Source organism: Panicum virgatum, chromosome 5N, assembly GCF_016808335.1.
Source record: "Panicum virgatum strain AP13 chromosome 5N, P.virgatum_v5, whole genome shotgun sequence".
NCBI classification, from domain to species: Eukaryota; Viridiplantae; Streptophyta; class Magnoliopsida; order Poales; family Poaceae; genus Panicum; species Panicum virgatum.
In genome coordinates this window covers 8,171,192-8,188,957 of record NC_053149.1, presented here as the reverse complement: position 1 = coordinate 8,188,957, position 17,766 = coordinate 8,171,192, and the positions used below count along the sequence as shown (strand labels likewise).

Sequence of the window (17,766 nt, the reverse complement as noted above, 5' to 3'; positions counted from 1 at the left end):
CTCTCGAATCATTGTCGTTCTGCACAAAGAAGCAGAAGCTGGAGAGTTTTGCAGTTTCTCTCGAGTCTCGAACCATTGTCAGTAATTCAGGGAGCTGTCTCCACTATCCCAAGGGGGAGAGGCCGCACGCCGCGCCGCCGGTGGCCATGCGTGCTGGCGCTGGGCGGCTCGCCGGCCGCGCCGCCGCCGCAGGGGGCCACGCTGCTGCTGAAGCTGGGCGCCCCGCCGTCCGTGTAGCCACCGGAGGTGGCCACACAGCTGCTGCCGCTGGGCGGCTTGCCGTCCGCGATGCCGCCTCCGGCGGGGTGCGTGGCAGCCCACCGCTGCGGTGCTTGTGGAGGATATGGAGTGGCTGCGGCGAGGGACGAGGTAGGAGGCTGGGCGGCGAGGGTCTGGCGTGCGGTGGGGACTCCCGATCCTCTCCGCGACTTCGCCCCAATCAGGAGGCCCAGCGTTGGGCGCGGCTATCGCGCGTCCTCCTCTGGCCAGAGCCGAGCCTCGGGCAGGAGAGCCTAGCGAGCGTTTGGAGCACATCGCGAGCCAATCTGGGTGCATCGTAGGATTCCTGCTGGACGGCGGATATCGCGTGACGGCAGGGTGAAGTCAGCGACCCTGACTTCAGAGGTTCTGGTTCCCCGAGGAGAGGAGGGGAGCGGAATTCGAAGCTGTGTGGGTGGGCGCGTCGAGCCTTCCACCTCCTCACGTTCCCCCCTCTCTTGCCCTTAGCCTGTTTAGTGTAAACGAAAAAAAACCGTCACATCGAATATTTCGACACATATATGAAGTACTAAATGAAATTTATTTACAAAACTTTTTGCATAGATGGACTGTAAATCGCGAGACGAATCTAATGAGCATACTTAATTCATGATTTGCAACAGTGATGTTACAGTACTATATGCTAATTATTGATTAATCATAGATTAATTAGCATCATTAAATTTGCCTCGCGATTTACAACATATCTGTGCAAAAAGTTTTGTAAATAAATTTCATTTAGTACTTCAAATCAGTAAGATTCCAACAAAAAAAATTGCACTCGAACTAAACACGGGCTCTCTGCCCCTCCTGTTTTTTTTTCTAGTTTTTTTTGTTTAAAAGAAATCTAGACCTGGCACGAATCCGACTCGAATTTCGAATCCGTGCATGATTAATTTCGTCAGAGATCTTGGTAGGAAACCGAAACTATACAGTAGCGCCTGCATTTCAGCATTTGAGATTATACGCTCTCTTGAGCTGGTCGTAGCCGGTCGTAGTCGGCGGCAGATGCTGATTTGTTATCAAAAAATATTGTTAGGTGGTAGTGGTTGGTGTTGATTTGGTGTGAGAAAAAAATACTAGCTGAAAGCATATTTGATTTGTGCCTCTCTTTTTTTATATAATAACGATTTTTGCCTCTTGGATCTGCAGCACAATTTCATTTGGGTCAGACATGGCAGCCACATCGAGCATCAACGAAATACTGTCCTACTAGCAAACAATCCGAATGTGTAGCATCGGCCACGTGGATCACAACTTTTTTTTTAAAGAAAATGTGGATCACAACTCTAAGGGATCCGAGTCTTTTGCCACCAAATGTTTTTTTTCTTTGCCGCCACATGTTTTGAGTATATCCTGCTGCTGCACCCTAGAGCAGGTTTACAAAACCGACCGGTCCGGTCAAACCGCCGCCCTCCGGTAGTGATTTACCGGACCGGTTTGACCGGAAATCGGTGGAAACTGGTTGAATTCAGATCCAAATTCAAAAGCACATGTGTAACCGGTTCCGACCGGTATACCGACCGGTTTGACTGGTTTACCGATCCGGTCTGACCGGCTATCGATGTTTTAACCAAAAAATCCGACAGTTTAAAAGGGGTTTCCCGGTTTGACTGGTTTATCGGTCGGTTTGACCGGTTTACCGGTCGCCATATGCGGTGGGCCTTAATGGGCCGGCCCATTTTTTTCTTTTTTTATTTAACTTCATATGACCGCAAACTATACTAAATAGACGAATTTTTGAAAAAAAAATTGGCACCATTAGATTCGTCACACTTTGAAGTATTTTTAAGAATTTTTTGAAATATTTTATTTTTTAAATTTAAATTTGAATTTTAAATTTGAGCCGATTTGATACCAGCACAAACCGAAACCAGACCGAACCGGTTTGACCGGTAACCAATCAAACCGGACCGGTTCCCACCGGTTTGATTAACCCTGCCCTAGAGCAGCATGAGCTGTATCGCTGGAAGGAGAGCCAGCGTTTGATTTTATTTTTCCTTTTGCCCTTCTTTTTATTGTTTTTTATAAATATATAAATATGCATATATCGTCCAGCTTGCTCATTTTTCTCCTATTTGCTGCGTCATGGACTCATCGATATGACATCATATGAGTTGTTCAACGCAAAAATGTGGATAGCGCGGCAGGCGCAGGAAACCATGGACCAACCGGAGGCCGCCCCTAGTTTCTCCTGGAAACCAGAGTTCTGAAGCTCATCACTTCACTTCTTGGTAGTGTGAGTGTCACTGCAGCAAAGATTCATGTGATGAGGTAAAAAAAAAAAAGAAAAGGAGAAGTGTCAGTGCCACAAGAGACAGAGAACAGAGAGATGGAGCAGTGCTAATGGTTCAGGATTAGCGGCGTAACTGCACGCGACAACGCGATTAGCAGCACTCGCCCAAAGTAGCCTGACAAAACTATGCGATGCGTCGATGATTCTGCTGCGTCCAGTTCCTTCCAGTCCTACTCCTCGCCGTATGCCGCAGCACGGAACAGAGTTTGCTTTAGCCCACACCACTTTGGAGAGAGAGCAAAAGTAGATGCCCAAAAGCCCACATGGCTGAGATTGCAAAATACTATTTTGGGGGGGGGGGGGGGGGGGGGGGGGGGAGGGGAGAGGGAGGGAACGAGATTGCAAACATACTCAATTGCTCATAAATATCCTCTCCCAGAAAGATGCTTCAGCTCAGACTACTAGCACAAGAGGATTAACGAGAACTTGGTACAGTAACAGCCACAAGATTTTCATGTAACAAACATGGTCTTGAGATTTACACCGAGTCATGTGACAGGACTGATCCAGCTCGAGCTGTGCAGTTTCTGACTGGCTAGCCGTGCTGTTTGCTTGAGAGATAAGATAGTGCTACATTAGGGTCCAGATAGGTGATGGAAGGAATATTTACAGGGTAAAGCAGGCGTATTTCACACAAGGTAGTCCTATGACTGCTGCAGAGACCTATTTACAGGGTTAAGCAGGCGTATTTCACACAAGGCAGTCCTGGGTGACAAGCTCCAGTTTTAGTGCCTTGGTAATTTCAGAACCAGGGAACCTGCATATGCTTTTACATCGTCCATTCAGTTTTCTCGACTCAACTAGTCATCCTACTTTGTTGTGGGTGTTAGGCTACTTTGCTGTGGATACCGACTCCACACCAGAGAAGCTTGTGTTCAACAGAACAGTTACCCTTCGTGATTCGTTTGGGAAATCTGGACCCAAGTGACTTCTATCTAATTTTGAGAGATCGTCGGTTTTGATTGGGTGCAGACTGCAGCGGCGCACCTGAACCATACAATTTGTGAAGAAAATGATAGTGTAATCCATGATAACAGTTTAAAGGCCTTTCTCCACGTAAATTGTGCATGTGAATGCAGCTTGTTTGCTTTGATTGAATCTGATTTTGTATGATCATATTAGTGCTGTGGTGTACCCAATTTGTGCCAAAAGCTACAAATACATGAAATTTGGGATGTCAGCAATCAAAAGCTACATATATACTATCATAATTTGGGATATCAAAGATTAGTTTTTTAAATGTTGATTGAAAATTAATCTGGATCGTTTCTTTTTCTTTTTGAGACAATTAGCGTGGCACTTTCTATAGCTAGCTCAGGTTGTTACTGATGTAGACTTTATTTGGATCTAGTGCTAATGGGTGAAAGTGCTAAATTTTAGCACTAGTTCATTCAATAGGATGTTAATGGGTTGGCTAAAGTTCTAGTAGGTGAAGTTTAGCGCTCAACTTGAGCCCATCCAAACAACTCTTATTGTCACAATTAAGTTGTGATAAACTATCCGTTAAAACTAGGGAAGACAAGCAGACGAACAAGTGTCTGAAATTTGAAATACGACACATCATATACTACTAGCGTACGTACAAAAGTGTTCAAATTTGAAATTTGAAAGATCAATTGCAGACAAACTGGCATACTAAGCAGCAAAATAAACCACCAGGACATGCCATCTCACTTCCTAAGCAGTCATAAAAATCATGTAATATAACATTCTACCTAACTCCGCTGTACAAAATTTGGGCAAGGCGTGGTTAAGCGCAATCGTTGCCATGATCGCGCTCTCAATCTAAGGCAGGATCAGACGTGCCGAGCTTATGCCCGTTGACCGAAGCATTCTTTCTGATCCAGGGCAGCATTCTTTCTGATCTGAGGCATGAGCTAGCTAGTGAAATAACTCATCATCAAATCTAGCTAAATTAATTACTCGTGGAATGCCATGATTAGCATATGCATGCGTGGAGGCCTGATGGGATTGTGGTCTTTCTGAGATAGGCCGTGTTTAGATCAAACGCAAAAAATATTTGCGATGGAATCTTACTAATTTGAAGTACTAAATGAAGTCTATTTACAAAACTTTTTGCACAGATGAGTTGTAAATCGCGAGACGAATCTAATGATGCTAATTAATTCATGATTAATCCATAATTAGTAGATTGTTACTGTAGCATCACTGTTGATTTCTTAGAACAAGAGAGAGCCAACTTGACCATTATGAGCTTGATGTATCTACCAATCCAAAGTTTCAAGATGTGACAAGTGTAGCTGATCTTTGTGGTCGACTTGTACAAACTAAAAAAGCAGATGATTATCATTTGATTCACAGGTGTGCTCTTATTTTATATTATTGATACTTAGTTACTTAATTAGAAAATTATAACATCAATTAGTAATATTTCTTTTTTCCATGTGTAGGTTGATTCGCCTAGTTCTTACTTTACCAGTTTCAACTGCAACTACAGAACACACATTTTCAGCAATGAAAATTAATAAGACTAGGCGACAAAACAAGAAGAAAGATGAATTACTAAGAAATTGCTTGGTACTCTATATTGAAAGAGAGGTTGCAATGAAGGTCACGACAGATTCGATTATCGATGCTTTCAATATGGTAAAGAATCACGCTATGAGATTTAGATGAACAAGTAAGATATATTGATCACTTTTATAAATTATTTGCTTTTGTGTATTGCCGTTGAGTGATTTATTACTATAGTTTGCTAGCTAGCGTATGCTTGTGTGGATAATGAAAAATTAGGACAAATTACCAAATTTTGAACCACTTATATGTTTATCCGGGCTCCCCTTAATTTTGTCCCCGGTTCCGCCACTGAGCAGAAGAGCCCCTATCAACGTGCCAGCGGCTAATCCAACCTCCGGCGGGCGCCAGGCAGAACCAGCCATCCTGGACGATCGTAGGAGTACAACGGTAGGTGTGGGATCGGAGGTACACTGTTGTTGATGCCTTCTTTTTGGACTCCACTCCACTGCTCTTATAGCGGCGCAAGGCACACGGTGATAGGTGACACTTGGCATGGATAGGTAATAGGTGACACATGGCGCCGACGGCCAGCTTTTCTTCCGTTTGTTTTCGCATCATCAGTGAGGGAAGCCGGTGGCCAGACGAGACCGAGACCTGACGGCGCCGAGACAGGACTGATCATGAGAGCGACGGAGCGAGCCGCGCCAAAACAAACCACCACCCACCGGCCCCCGTGTTGCAAGTATCTTTGCAAGAAGTATTGATGTCAGCAATCGAGATTTTTCAGTTTGTTAAAGGTGCAAATTGCTATCCAAATGTCTTCATTGCATATCGGATTCTCTTAACTATTCTAGTGACAGTAGCAAAAGCCGAAAGAAGTTTCTTCAAATCAAAACCATTGAAAAATTGTTTAAGATCAACAATGTTACAAAAAAGATTGAATAGCTTGGCTATGTGTAGAATTGAGAATGATATTTTGGATGACATTAATCTTGATAGAGTTCTTAAAGATTTTGCACCAAGAAATGCGGAAGGCAGTTTTTTACAAGGCACTAAAGCATTATATTTTTATTTAGGTAATTATAGTGGTTATTGTTTTTAGTTTTTTGTTACGATATATTATGAGCTACACATATATTGTAAAGTAATTTTTATTATTCATACTATTTTGATACTAAAAATTAGTTCAACGGGCTCTTATCTTGCTTGCCCAAAGGCCCAAATTATAGAGCCGCCCAGGGCCGTCGTCGTCTCTATTCATCAAACCATGTGCCACAACTTCTCACCTGTCCGGTGTTGCGACAGTTTATGTTCAGAAAAAATTTTCTCGGCAAAAAAATGAGAAAACCGATAATTGTGTTTATCGGTGGTGACTGGTTTGATAAAAAAATTCTTGGTAATTTTGAATCTGTACTCACCCTTTACCTCCTAGGCCACATGTCTTCTCATTTCTAAGTACTAGGTGAATTCCCCGCGCATTGCTGCGGGAATATTTAGATTATATCAAATAAATGCTTAAACAATTGTTGAGTGAGTACACAAATATAAAGATAGCAATGCATATAATTGTCGTTGGAATATTTAGATGGATAATCTGGGTATAAGTAACTACCTAAATGCGGTTGATCGAGCACGTTATGATGTGGCCATGGCAGAAAACCTGATGCTCCGATCCTGCACACCTGCTGAATCGACCAAGCAAGCATATATGAATCCCATCATCGAGACCATTGGAGAAATTCTGATGATCTGCTAGCTAGGCTGCAGTGCTAGGCAAAAGAAAAGCATGTCAGTTTGTTGGCTCCATTGCTTGGACCTTGGAGAATCTTTTTTTGCTGGATTTTGCTCCTTCTCGACTCAGTCACCACCTACGCACCTACCGGAAGCAATCAGCTACTGTGGCAGGGGAAGGCCGCAAAGCATGCAGGTAGGGGCCCATGGCATTGGAGATTGATGGAGCTTCCTTGCCGCTGCAGGTCTGAGGCAACATCGTGGAAGCTTTACTATGACTGCGAGCGCTACTTCCTGGAGGCAGCGTGGCGTGGAGATGAGTTGCCGCACCCGCACAATGATGCAAGCGGTTTATATAAACCTTGAGGAAAATGAAGAGACATAATGTCTCTCTAAGTTAGAACAATACACGCTGATCTGCCGGTGGCAGAGGAAGAGATAGTGATGACATATTTATTTGTTGGGTACGTAAAGAGGTAGTGCTGATCTGTTGGAGGCCATTGGACACCAGCGCATGCAGCGTTGAGTGGTGGAGAATTTATTGTTTTTTTTCTGCAGACCGAAGGAAGGAGGGAATACAAAGGTGGGGGTTGATGTGTGAGCAATCTTAAACAGTGTTGGATCGAAGACCGGGTGGTTAAAAAATATCAAGGTGATGTGGCTGTACCACATGTTAGAGAAATAACAATTAATGGATTGTAGTGGGGAGCTTTTTTATAAGAGTTATAGATTATGATGTCTTATTTTTCATATTAGATTGTTTAGAAATAATCTAGATTACTTTGTGTATAGTTTGAATGATTTTTTTGATAATTTTTCAAGAAATCCAATAAACACATTATTGGCAACCTCGGTTTTTCCCTTACCGGTAAAGTTATGCTCCGCCTGACTGCCGAGAGGCTTGAAAGCAGGTCAGAGATTAATGGTTTTACACATGAGGTGAGGTGGTACCGGATCATGATACCAGTGCTCTGGTCACGATCTAATTTGACTTTTATATATTTTAGCTTAAAATTATATAAAATTGGAGCATGATCCTTTTAGGATCTGAATCTTAGATTATCTAGGTTAAATTTTAAGGATAATCTTTGCCACCCCTACACATGACATTGGCAACCCAGTGGCCTTCTTGTTCTCTTCGCCATTTCGCCATTAACACCATGACATAGATCTCGCAACCTAAAAAAAACTAGGCATAACTGAAGTCAAACTATGCCGACCAATCGGAGCGGCCAACGTGTCCCGGCCCTCTGTTCACAACTTCAAACCACGCACACAAAACTATAGACAAAATGCTCCCCAGCAAAGGTGAATACTTTTTGAACCCGGCTATATTACGGCCGGATATAGCCTTTTCGTACGACTTTTCTATTTTTGGAAATAGTAGCACCAACCGTACGGCCTTTTTATTTTTGGAAGTAGTAGCACCTACACGCGCGCTAAAAAATGGGCTCGCTGGCCAAGCGAATCCGCCTCCACCATCCAAGACTCGTATCCATCAACCCCCCCCCCCCCCCAATTTGCTTGTCTGCCGAGCCGAAAAAATCACAGCACAGGAGCAAAAAAAAAATCGATGCAATAACCAAGATTCACACAAAATCCACTGTATTTCTACTCAACCTTCTTTTGTCCGGTGCTTTACATACACATGCATATATGCCTAAAGTTCTTGAGCTATACTACCAGCATGACTGCACATAAGTATTTGTTTTGCCTGATTTAACTACGTAATCTGTTTCAAATCTGCACATATTGTTCTCTCCACCCCTGTCCTTCCTCCTATGCTGCCGAAGACCTGAAAAATAATGCTTTTTTTGAAGAACTTTCAGGAGGAGAAAAAACAACGAGGTGCTGTGTATAAAACTATGACTTTGAGAAGCCATGTGGGAATGGCGGCAAGGGTCTTTAAGGTTCTTACAGTGGAACAGGTAACCTGTTATTGGGACAACCTTTGATGCACAAGGGTTTGCTTCCATCCCAACTGATCGGCCAATTGCAGTGGAAGCATCCCTCGTACCACCAATCCTTGCTGCAGTTAATGCCTTTCAAGGTGACTATGCACAAGAATTTGGTCCTCGACTATAATAAAAGAAGGTACATGTCAGTGAGAGGCTGTGCGCGACATAAGTTTGAATCTGATCCCAGGACACCTACTTACGTGTAATTCATGTGGGTTCAGGATTTTCAGCTGTTCGACTGTTCGCCGGCTATCAACTAGCTCATTTGCATTTATAGGGTTTTGTAGCTGACATGGGAGGCATTCGATTGGTTTGGGTTGATCAGCCAAACTATATGCACATAAAATAGATAGCGCTGAACTAGTGTTATATATGTAACCTTCATCAGTATTTCTCCCCAAGTATATATCATTTGAGTTAACTCAGACCACACCTTGCGCGGAGCTCTTGCACCTCCAGTATATCCAAATCCAGGTAGTACTTTGAAGCTGATGTTGAGCGAACTGTAAATCCTATCCCTAAATGCATGGTAGTGAGATGAGATCTGGAAAACAAAGAAAGGAGGACACAATAATTTGGTTCAAAACATAGCAGAGTGTAGTTCAGACCTTTGTATAGTTGAACAAGCATCCCTGCAAAAACAGCAACAACTGAGACTTCTCGGCCTTGCTTGACAACCTTCTCTGCATCAAAATTGTGACCGAGATCCCCGTAAAGCACAACATGCATTGGCCTTCCCCTGAAAATGGTATACATAAACTAACTAATTAAGGTAAAGCCACAAAAAGAGAATGGTGATTGGAAGGAAGGCTAGTGCCCTATATCACCTCAAATCACGCAAATGTAGGTTGCGAAAGGAAATGTTACGAGAAGCCTCTGCCTCGCCCAACTTACAAGCCTGCCCCTCTTCTTCAATGGATACAATCTGACCAATGACATCTGCCAAAAACAAGCAACCAAAAGGGTAAGTTCAGACATGTGCATGAAGCAAAGACTAATTGCAAATGTAATATCAGTTCCCCAAAAAAAACATCTACCTGTAAGCAAGCTATTGTCTTTGTTCCTAGAAGGAACATCGCCAAAATCAACAAACTCGAAGCTATGGATAGGTATCGAAGAACCGGTATCGTCGCTTATCTCATCCACCACTGTCTGAATCATTAGCTAGGTCATTCCTACAGGCCATGTAGCACTTCATTTTTGTGCGTACCACAAAATTCGACAAGGCATAGACCTTCCCTTCAACTAGCTGGTGTTGGACTCGCTTCATGTCGCCGGGATATGCTCGCGCTTGCATAGTTACACCCTACAGAACATCAGGGGAAAGAAAGAATGAAAGAAAGAAGTGTGCCGAGAGCCGAGACTAATAGGAGAAAGGCTACTTGATCAATAATAGTTTGGATGGGATGGACTACGGAAGTTCAGTTGGGGATCGGAATGGATTGGATCACACCTCGTCGTCGATCAGGAGTCTGTCGAGGCCGAATACCTGGCCAGTATTTGGGTCGGAGGCCACCCAAATCCTGGAGACGCGCACCCGAATTCTGATCCATCCGTGGTTTCTGAGGGTTAGACGAGACAAAGGGGTGAACCCACCCTGTGATGAACCCATTTTTGGCCTAGCGGCTCAAGCTTGTTCTCGCACTACAAAAAAATCTATTGATCCATGACGATTGTCACAAAAACTTGGCCCAAATTAGAGCCCGTATGGGCTATTTGCAACTCCGTGACAAAAATTCATAAATCGTCATAGATCATGTCCATTTATGACAGCTTTTGTAAATGTCACAAAAAATTCGTCATGGATTAATGAATTTCTTGTAGTGTCGTCCCTAACCCTAAGCTTTTCAGCAGAACATAGAACAGAGACGAACATAGATCACTAGAGCTATAGCCTGCAGGCAGGGTAACTGTATGCGGGACACCAAAACCAGCGATAAATCTTTCTGTATTGTTACCCGCTCCATTAAAAAAATCAATCTTGAGAATTCCACTTAATTGAAGCGGTTTGGTGTTTGAGTTCCAAGAGTATCTTTAGTCCCCAATCTAACTACCATAATGAGAGAGTAGATAAAAAAATAGTGCTCCAACCGTCTTTCTTAACCTTCCATTTTTCAAAAAAAAATCAATTTTTCAATAATTATTAGGGCAACCTAATAATTTATCCCAATTCTTTCTAAATAAAGGAGGAGTTGTGACCCTCCCAATAAATAATTGGATTGGGATGAGATTATTGAAAGACTGTAAAACCAACTTCTCCAGTAATCCTAAATCTGCTATTAGAACATCTCCCAATACTAGTCGTTGGGAGAGACCAGGGGGACAGATGCCCCCTAATTTTTTATCTTAAACAGTTTGTGTCATGACTTAAACCCGGACTGACTCAGCGAACCACTTTGGCGCGTTCGGCTGATCAGTTGCACCTTGAGAGTGTTGGTTGGTGTTTGAGCCCTCATTATGCACGTAAAGTTAATTAGGGGCAGCTAAGTAATTCTGGTTCAAAGCTGATCTGTTTATTAGGGTCTATTGATTGGGACACAGATTATCATAATATTGATTGATAGTAGCTGTAGATTATATGAATCAAGATTGTAAATTATAAATAGATAGACTACTTAGATCCATAGATTATGAGGTGGTTGGAGACTCAAAATAGCTGGCTGGAGAAAGATAATGATTGAATTCTATGTTCTATACCATAATCTAGGCTGCTTCGGATGTATTGTAGATTTTATTATGTAGTTTTCATAATATTTTGTTGGTCCAAATACCCTCCTTAAGATTCTATATATGTTTGCATTCTCTTTTGACCGATGAGATCCGCCTCTTTTGTCCCACACTCATATCTAATCAAGACAAACGTGCGTCACCTTTGTTTTGCTGTGTTGCCCACCGTATTGAGATCCCAGGCATGTTATCTCTCTCCAATTTGTGCCGTCATAGCACACAGTCCATAGTTTTTATTATATTGTGCGTTGCTCTGAGCTATGTCAAAAGTTCATGCTCTATGTGGCCTAGAAGTGTGATAGTCCAAATCCCAACTCTTATCTAGGGTGATCCCAATCCCCATCTAGGATTCATGATGTGGTGCCCCGACGTCTGCGAGTTCGACCAGGGGCAGCCAAGCCCACAAGGCTAAGACTGCATCATTATGTGCGGACAGATGTTACAAACATAAACATCACAGCATCGTTCAAAATACATATGCACCACGGTATCAGATCCTGATCTCCAAGAAAGATGCATCATAGTTCAGACTACTAGCATTTTTTTTAAAACTTAGACTACTAGCATTAGAGAATTAATAATAACGTGACTTTGATACCATGGCACGCGATTAGCAACGATTACACTGAACCATGCGGCAAAAGGATTGATCCAGCTCCAGCTCTGCAGTTTCTGACAGACTAGCAGTGCTGTTTGCAGGAGATGCTGCTACATTAAGGTCACGATAGCTATTGCAAATATGTAAAGGGTAGAACAGTTCTAATTTCACGAAGGATACTTCCATAACTACGGCTGATACGTTGTATTTCGACGATCTGACTAACCATGTACACGTCTTATTCTTCTAAGATGATATGTTGTTGATGGCTGCAGAAAGGGGGTCATTCTGCATCTGTCGCTCAGCCTCGTTGCGTTGGGCGATCTTCTGCCTTTTTGGCTCCCTCTCTTCTTTTTCTTTAATCGCCATTTTCTCCTGATGTTAATCAGGAAAAAAAGAATTGGTCAGCAGATTAGTTGTTTTTCATGAGTTCAATCCAGCTTTCCAAAATCAAATGCAACCTTTTTACATATCACTTTACATCCTTAAATTAGGCAATATTTCATTTCAAAAAGGAAATACAAGAATAAATGAGTCTGATATCATACTCTACCTTTTTCACTGGTGAACTGGAGCTGCAGCATGCAGGAGAGCCCCCACCATGTGGCAATTCACAGCCAACTCCTGCTTCACTCTCTTCTTCATACACCATCTTCTCCTAATACCAATGGACAAATTGAAAACCAACTTGAGCAGCAGGCTAGGAGTTTTTCTAGAGGTCAACCCATTTTCAGAAATCGGATGCAAATTTCTTCTTCATATTAATTTACATACGCATGCCATTTTATTTCGAAAAGTAAAAAAATAAAATAAATGGATACTATCTCCTACCTTCTTAACAATTTTTACAGGACTGGCCTCGTAGATATAGAAGAGCCCTCTTCCTCTGACAGGAGAAGGCCACCTCCTGCTGCCGCCTGAGCTGAACCAATGAGCTGCAGCTCATCATCGTTCAGGATGTGCTTCACCACGAAGCACCCTTTGTCAGCAGCAATTACGAAGGCGTGGCTCTGGTGGGAACAAAGAACAGCTGAAATGTCTTCGCCTGTAACCTCTCAAACGAGCTCCTCCGCTGCAGCACCAACAAGCTCTTGTGCTTTGTCATCAAAAATCATGACGTCCATAGCGCCTGTCATGTCTTCCATCACTGCATTCAGTTTGTACCTTGCTTACCGATAACATCAACAAGGTTAACAACTTTCAGAAGGAAAATATACCAGGATCATGTAGGAACTCTGAATTGGGCAGCCATGACGGAATGGCAGCCAGGTCCTTTAAGGTTCTTACCGTGGAACAGGTGGTGGATTTTTCGGGCAACCTTGGATGCACAAGGAATTGATTCCATCCCTACTGATCGACCGTTTGCAGTGAAAGCATGACCAATAAAACCAACCTTTGGTGCAGTCTATGCCTTTCAAGGTGGCCCTGCACAAAAATGTGGTGCCTGGCTACAGGGGAGAAAGGACATATAAGTGACCGAAAAAGGTTTGAATCTGATCACAGTGCACCAAGTTACCTCTAATTCATGTGGGTTCAGGCTTTTAAGCTGTTTGATTGTTCGCCAGTTCTTAACTAAGTCAGCTGGATTTACAGGATTTTGTACCTGACACGGGTGGAGAAGGATCGGTTTATGTGGATCTGTCAAACTGCATACACGTAAAACAGTTAGATCTGGACTGATGTATTTATTCAAAACTATAAATCACTGAATTCACTCAAAATGCACCTTGCATGGAACTCTTGCACCTGTGGTATATCCAAATCCAAGTAGTACTTTGAAGCTGATGTTGAGCAAACTGTAAACCCTTTGCCTAAATAGCATGACAGTGAAATGAGATCTGCAGCACAAGGAAATGGGAAAGTACATATAATGTTGCTTAACATAACTGAGAGCATGATTTTTAAGTCATTGCCTAGGCGTCGCCTAGTGTCCAGGCGAGAAAAAATGTGCGGCGTCCAGGGCGCCAGGAAATCGATGGATATGGCGTCTTCAGTCGTCGCCTAGGCGGGTCTGGCGTCCGAGGCGGGCGCCGCAGAGCGATTTGGCGATGGGGGCGTGCGGGGCCGCGGGGGAAAAGGGCGCGCGCGGGAATCGCAGGCGGGAAATAGAGCAGAGTTGCGCGCGCGAGGAAATCGCGCGCCAACACCTCCCGCCGCGAGTACATCTCACGGGCGGGGATTCAGAGCGAGAGATGGAAATAGAGAGGGAAAGAGAGAGGGCGGCCGGCCGCCGGTACCTGGAATCCTCTCCGGCGGCGCTCTACTCTGACCTAGCCATGGCTGCTCTCCAATGCGTGGCTCGAGCCCCTTCTTCTCCAATCAATCTGCTTCTTCTTCCTCTTCTCCAACTAATCCGGGCGGATTCCCTCAACTCCCGCACCCAGGAGCTCCTGGTTCTTCTCCGGCGTGCTCACCTCTGCCTCCCTGTCGCCACCCCTTCCTGGAGCTGCATCACAGGGACACAGGTACCTCTGCCTCTCCTCTTCCCTCCCTCTGCTCAGTTGCTTTTGTTTATGGTCAGAGTGCAAGGCTGCGCATCTACTTATATTTGGAATTAGTGCTCTGCTCTGCTATCCATGTGCGCCTTGCATGTGCACTGCTTTTGCTTATGCTAGAGTAGCGCATCTATTTATGTCTATTTATGCTAGACTGATGTCCTTTGCTTGGCTTTTGTGGTGTGCCCATGTGTGCATTGTCTGCTTTTGCCTGGTGCATGTGCATGCGCGTGTGCTGCTGCTGCTGCATGCCACCCTTTTGCTTGGCTTTTGTGTAGTGCATTTTGTTTAATTATTCTTTCCTAATCCCATGTGTGCCCTGTGTCTCTAGTTTAGTTTTTAAATCTGTGTTGTGCTTGTTCAATTGATTAGTCTAATGTTAGTGCTCCACTTCTTTGAACTATGTGCTCACTGCTCACTTGATTAGTCTAATGTCAGTGCTTTTCGTAATTGTAATTTGTGCTTTTGTTCTTTTTATGCAGTACAAGATAACAACAAGCAATGGCTAGTCCACCCTCAGTCAACAATGAGAACTATGATCCAAAAACTAATAAAGCAAGGAAGGCAAGGTCTAATGATCCAGGTTGAAAGTATGGCTACTGGGCAAACCTTGAAAACAGAGATCAAGTGACATGTACCCTCTATGACACCATGGTTCATGAAGGGATTAAAAGGTTGAAGCAGCACTTGGCAGGTGGGTATGGAGATCAAGTGACTGTATGTTGGTGCATGTTTGTGCTGCCTCTATTCTAGATGAGGGTATGTATATGGCGTCGCCTCGCCGCGCGCCTTATTCGCCTAAGCGTCCGGAAGGGGGTCGCTCGCCGCACCTCGCCTTTCCGCCTTAAAAACCATGACTGAGTGGAGATCAGACCAGCGTATCGTCGAACAAGCATCCCTGCAAAAACAGCAACAATTGGGGCATTTTGGCTTTGCTTGAAAACCTGCTCTGCATCAAAATTTCGACCAAGATCTCCGAACAGCGCAACATTCAATTTCCTTCCCCTAAAAATGGTAATGAATAAACTAAGTACTGCCATGAAGAATAGAAAAGATGATTTGGAAAGAACACTGGTAACCCATCACCTCAAATCGCATAAACATATGTTACGGAAAGATATGTTACGCCAAATTTTCCACTTCCAAGCCTCCCCCAAGCCTTCAGTGGATATTATCTGGCCAATCACAGACAATAAGCAAGTGAAAGGGTGAGATTTTTCAGACTTCAGATGAGTTGCAAACACAAAAACTTCATTGCAAATTATACTAACAGCTCCCCAAGGCCCAACCATGTACCTGTAAAGAAGCGTTTGTCGCCATTCCTCGAAGGAACATCATCGAAATCAACAAACTCAAAGCTATGGAGAGGTATCGAAGAAGAACCAATATTATTATCTATCTCATCTACCACTGTCTGTCCATCCATGTAAATCATTGAACCATTTCTACAGGCCATGTACTCATGCTCTCTTGGGCATACTGTGAAATGCGACAAGGCCTAGACCTTCCCTTCAACTAGCTGGTCTTTGAGCCGCTTCATGTAGCGGTGGAGTGCACGTGCTTGTATAGTTACACCCTGCAAACCAGTAAAATAAAGAAAAATAACATAAAAATCAATGTGCTGAGACTGAAGAAAAAAAATGCTAATCAGGCACAAGAAGTGGGCTAGTAAGGTTATCATCAGTCAGTTGGTATGGACAATGGAACTTCAGTTGGGGGATGGATTGAATCACCTCTTCGTCGATCAGGAGGCAGTCGAGACCGAACTCTGTGCCAGTATTTGGATTGAAGGACACCCAAATCCGGGACACGCGCACCCGGACTCTGATCCCTCCGTAATTTCCTAGGGTTAGCCGAGACAAAGGGGTGAACCCACCTTGAGATGAACCCGTTTTGGCCTGGGGGCTCAAGCTTGTCCTCATCCCTAACCCTAAGCTGCAGCAACACAAAAGTACAGAACAGAGCAGAGATCAGTAGAGCTAGAGAACCGCAGAGAGACATCAAAACCAGCGATGGATCTTTCGATGCTATCTAGGTTGATCCCAATTCATCTCCTTCACTAGAAATCATGTGGCCCTGCTCACGAATATGAGACTATTTCTACGCCTCATTCATCCGTCACTGACGAAATGGGGGAAATGTAGCAACGATCCTACATTAGCAACTGCATAACGTTTCAAGAAGAAGAAACATCGGAGCAGAGATGAATAATATTGGAAACGACTGTACCTCTCTTTCTTGTGCAGGGATGGAGGTCTAAGGTCTCGGCGATCAGACTAGCGAAAATGGAGCTGTGCGTGCGGAGTTTGAGGCTGTTTGGCTTATCTAGACTTTAATTTAATTTGTCTCGATTTGTCTCAATTTATTTTATCTCATATAATACTATTTATTTACTAATATAATACTATTTATGCGATCAGCCCAACAGTTGGCTATTACTGGGCTTCAGTTGAGCTGCTCCGGCCGTGGTAAACGAGGAAGACGTGGATCGTACGCGGAGGGAACAGTGGAGCGGCTGGTGTAAAAAAGTGATCTTGACGGGACGCGACAGTCAGCGAGGCTGTGGCCACCAGGGTTAACCATTTCGTTTTCGTTGCAAATCCCGGTGTTTAGCGGAAACGAAATTTCGTTCCGAAATTTCGGTAAATTTCGGCGAATTTCGGTGACTTTTGGCCGAAATTTTTTGAATTTTGAATTTTCAAACGAAATTTTTCGAAAAATACCGAAATTTTTTTTCCCGGTAAGTAGCGAAAACGAAATTTTTCGCCGGATTTCGGCGAAATTTCGCCGAAATTTCAAACCCTGGTGGCCACTGGCCGGGGCCGGGCAAGGCAACTGGGCTCAGTTTGGTTCGTACGAACGTCTTAGAATTTTTACATAAAGTACTAAATAAAATTTATATGTAAATTTTTTTAAAGAATATGTGTAATTTTTTATACCAAATCTAAAAACGGTAATTTATTAATAATTGGCTACAATAATATTATAGTAATTATTCTCTAATTACACGATTAATTGTCTCATTAAAATTTTTAGGGTTCCTAGAGCAAGGGTTGTGAAATTGATTTTGAAAAAAAATATTTTTATTTGACACACCTAATTAGCAATTAAAATGTGTTCTAATTTTTTCTAGCAACAAACCAAACGGAACCTAACTGGCTCATGAAAAACGAAGTACCGTAGTACTGTAGAAATATACCGGGACTTTGAGGCATCCATGGCCCC

General features: G+C 43.4%; 1 protein-coding gene and 1 long non-coding RNA gene across 11 annotated transcripts; one reads left to right on the top strand and one right to left on the bottom strand.

Annotated features, from left to right (window-relative positions):
• Positions 1–11,969: 11,969 nt before the first annotated feature.
• LOC120676037 lies at positions 11,970–16,885 on the bottom strand. Of its 10 annotated transcripts, none has more exons than XR_005675608.1 (11): positions 16,771–16,885; positions 16,275–16,476; positions 15,838–16,117; positions 15,628–15,716; positions 15,180–15,546; positions 13,773–13,857; positions 13,563–13,692; positions 13,334–13,494; positions 12,878–13,210; positions 12,600–12,704; positions 11,970–12,421 (listed from the first exon to the last, which is right to left on the bottom strand). It is a non-coding gene; the product is annotated as an uncharacterized LOC120676037 (long non-coding RNA). The 10 variants fall into 10 exon arrangements; XR_005675610.1 differs by having other exon boundaries at positions 13,334–13,490; XR_005675605.1 differs by having other exon boundaries at positions 13,334–13,692; positions 15,151–15,546.
• On the top strand, positions 14,039–15,341 carry LOC120676036. The gene is made up of 2 exons (XM_039957252.1): positions 14,039–14,511; positions 15,024–15,341. The coding sequence occupies exons 1-2, from the start codon at positions 14,095–14,097 to the stop codon at positions 15,048–15,050; spliced, it is 444 nt and encodes a 147-aa protein (XP_039813186.1). The 5' UTR covers positions 14,039–14,094; the 3' UTR covers positions 15,051–15,341.
• Positions 16,886–17,766: the final 881 nt, after the last annotated feature.

Bases quoted from the DNA above. Each gene is read 5' to 3' on its own strand.
- LOC120676036 (XM_039957252.1), top strand. From the start codon at position 14,095: ATGGGGGCGTGCGGGGCCGCGGGGGAAAAGGGCGCGCGCGGGAATCGC. The intron at 14,512-15,023 runs GTACCTCTGCCT...CTTTTTATGCAG, and splicing joins GCTGCATCACAGGGACACAG to TACAAGATAACAACAAGCAA.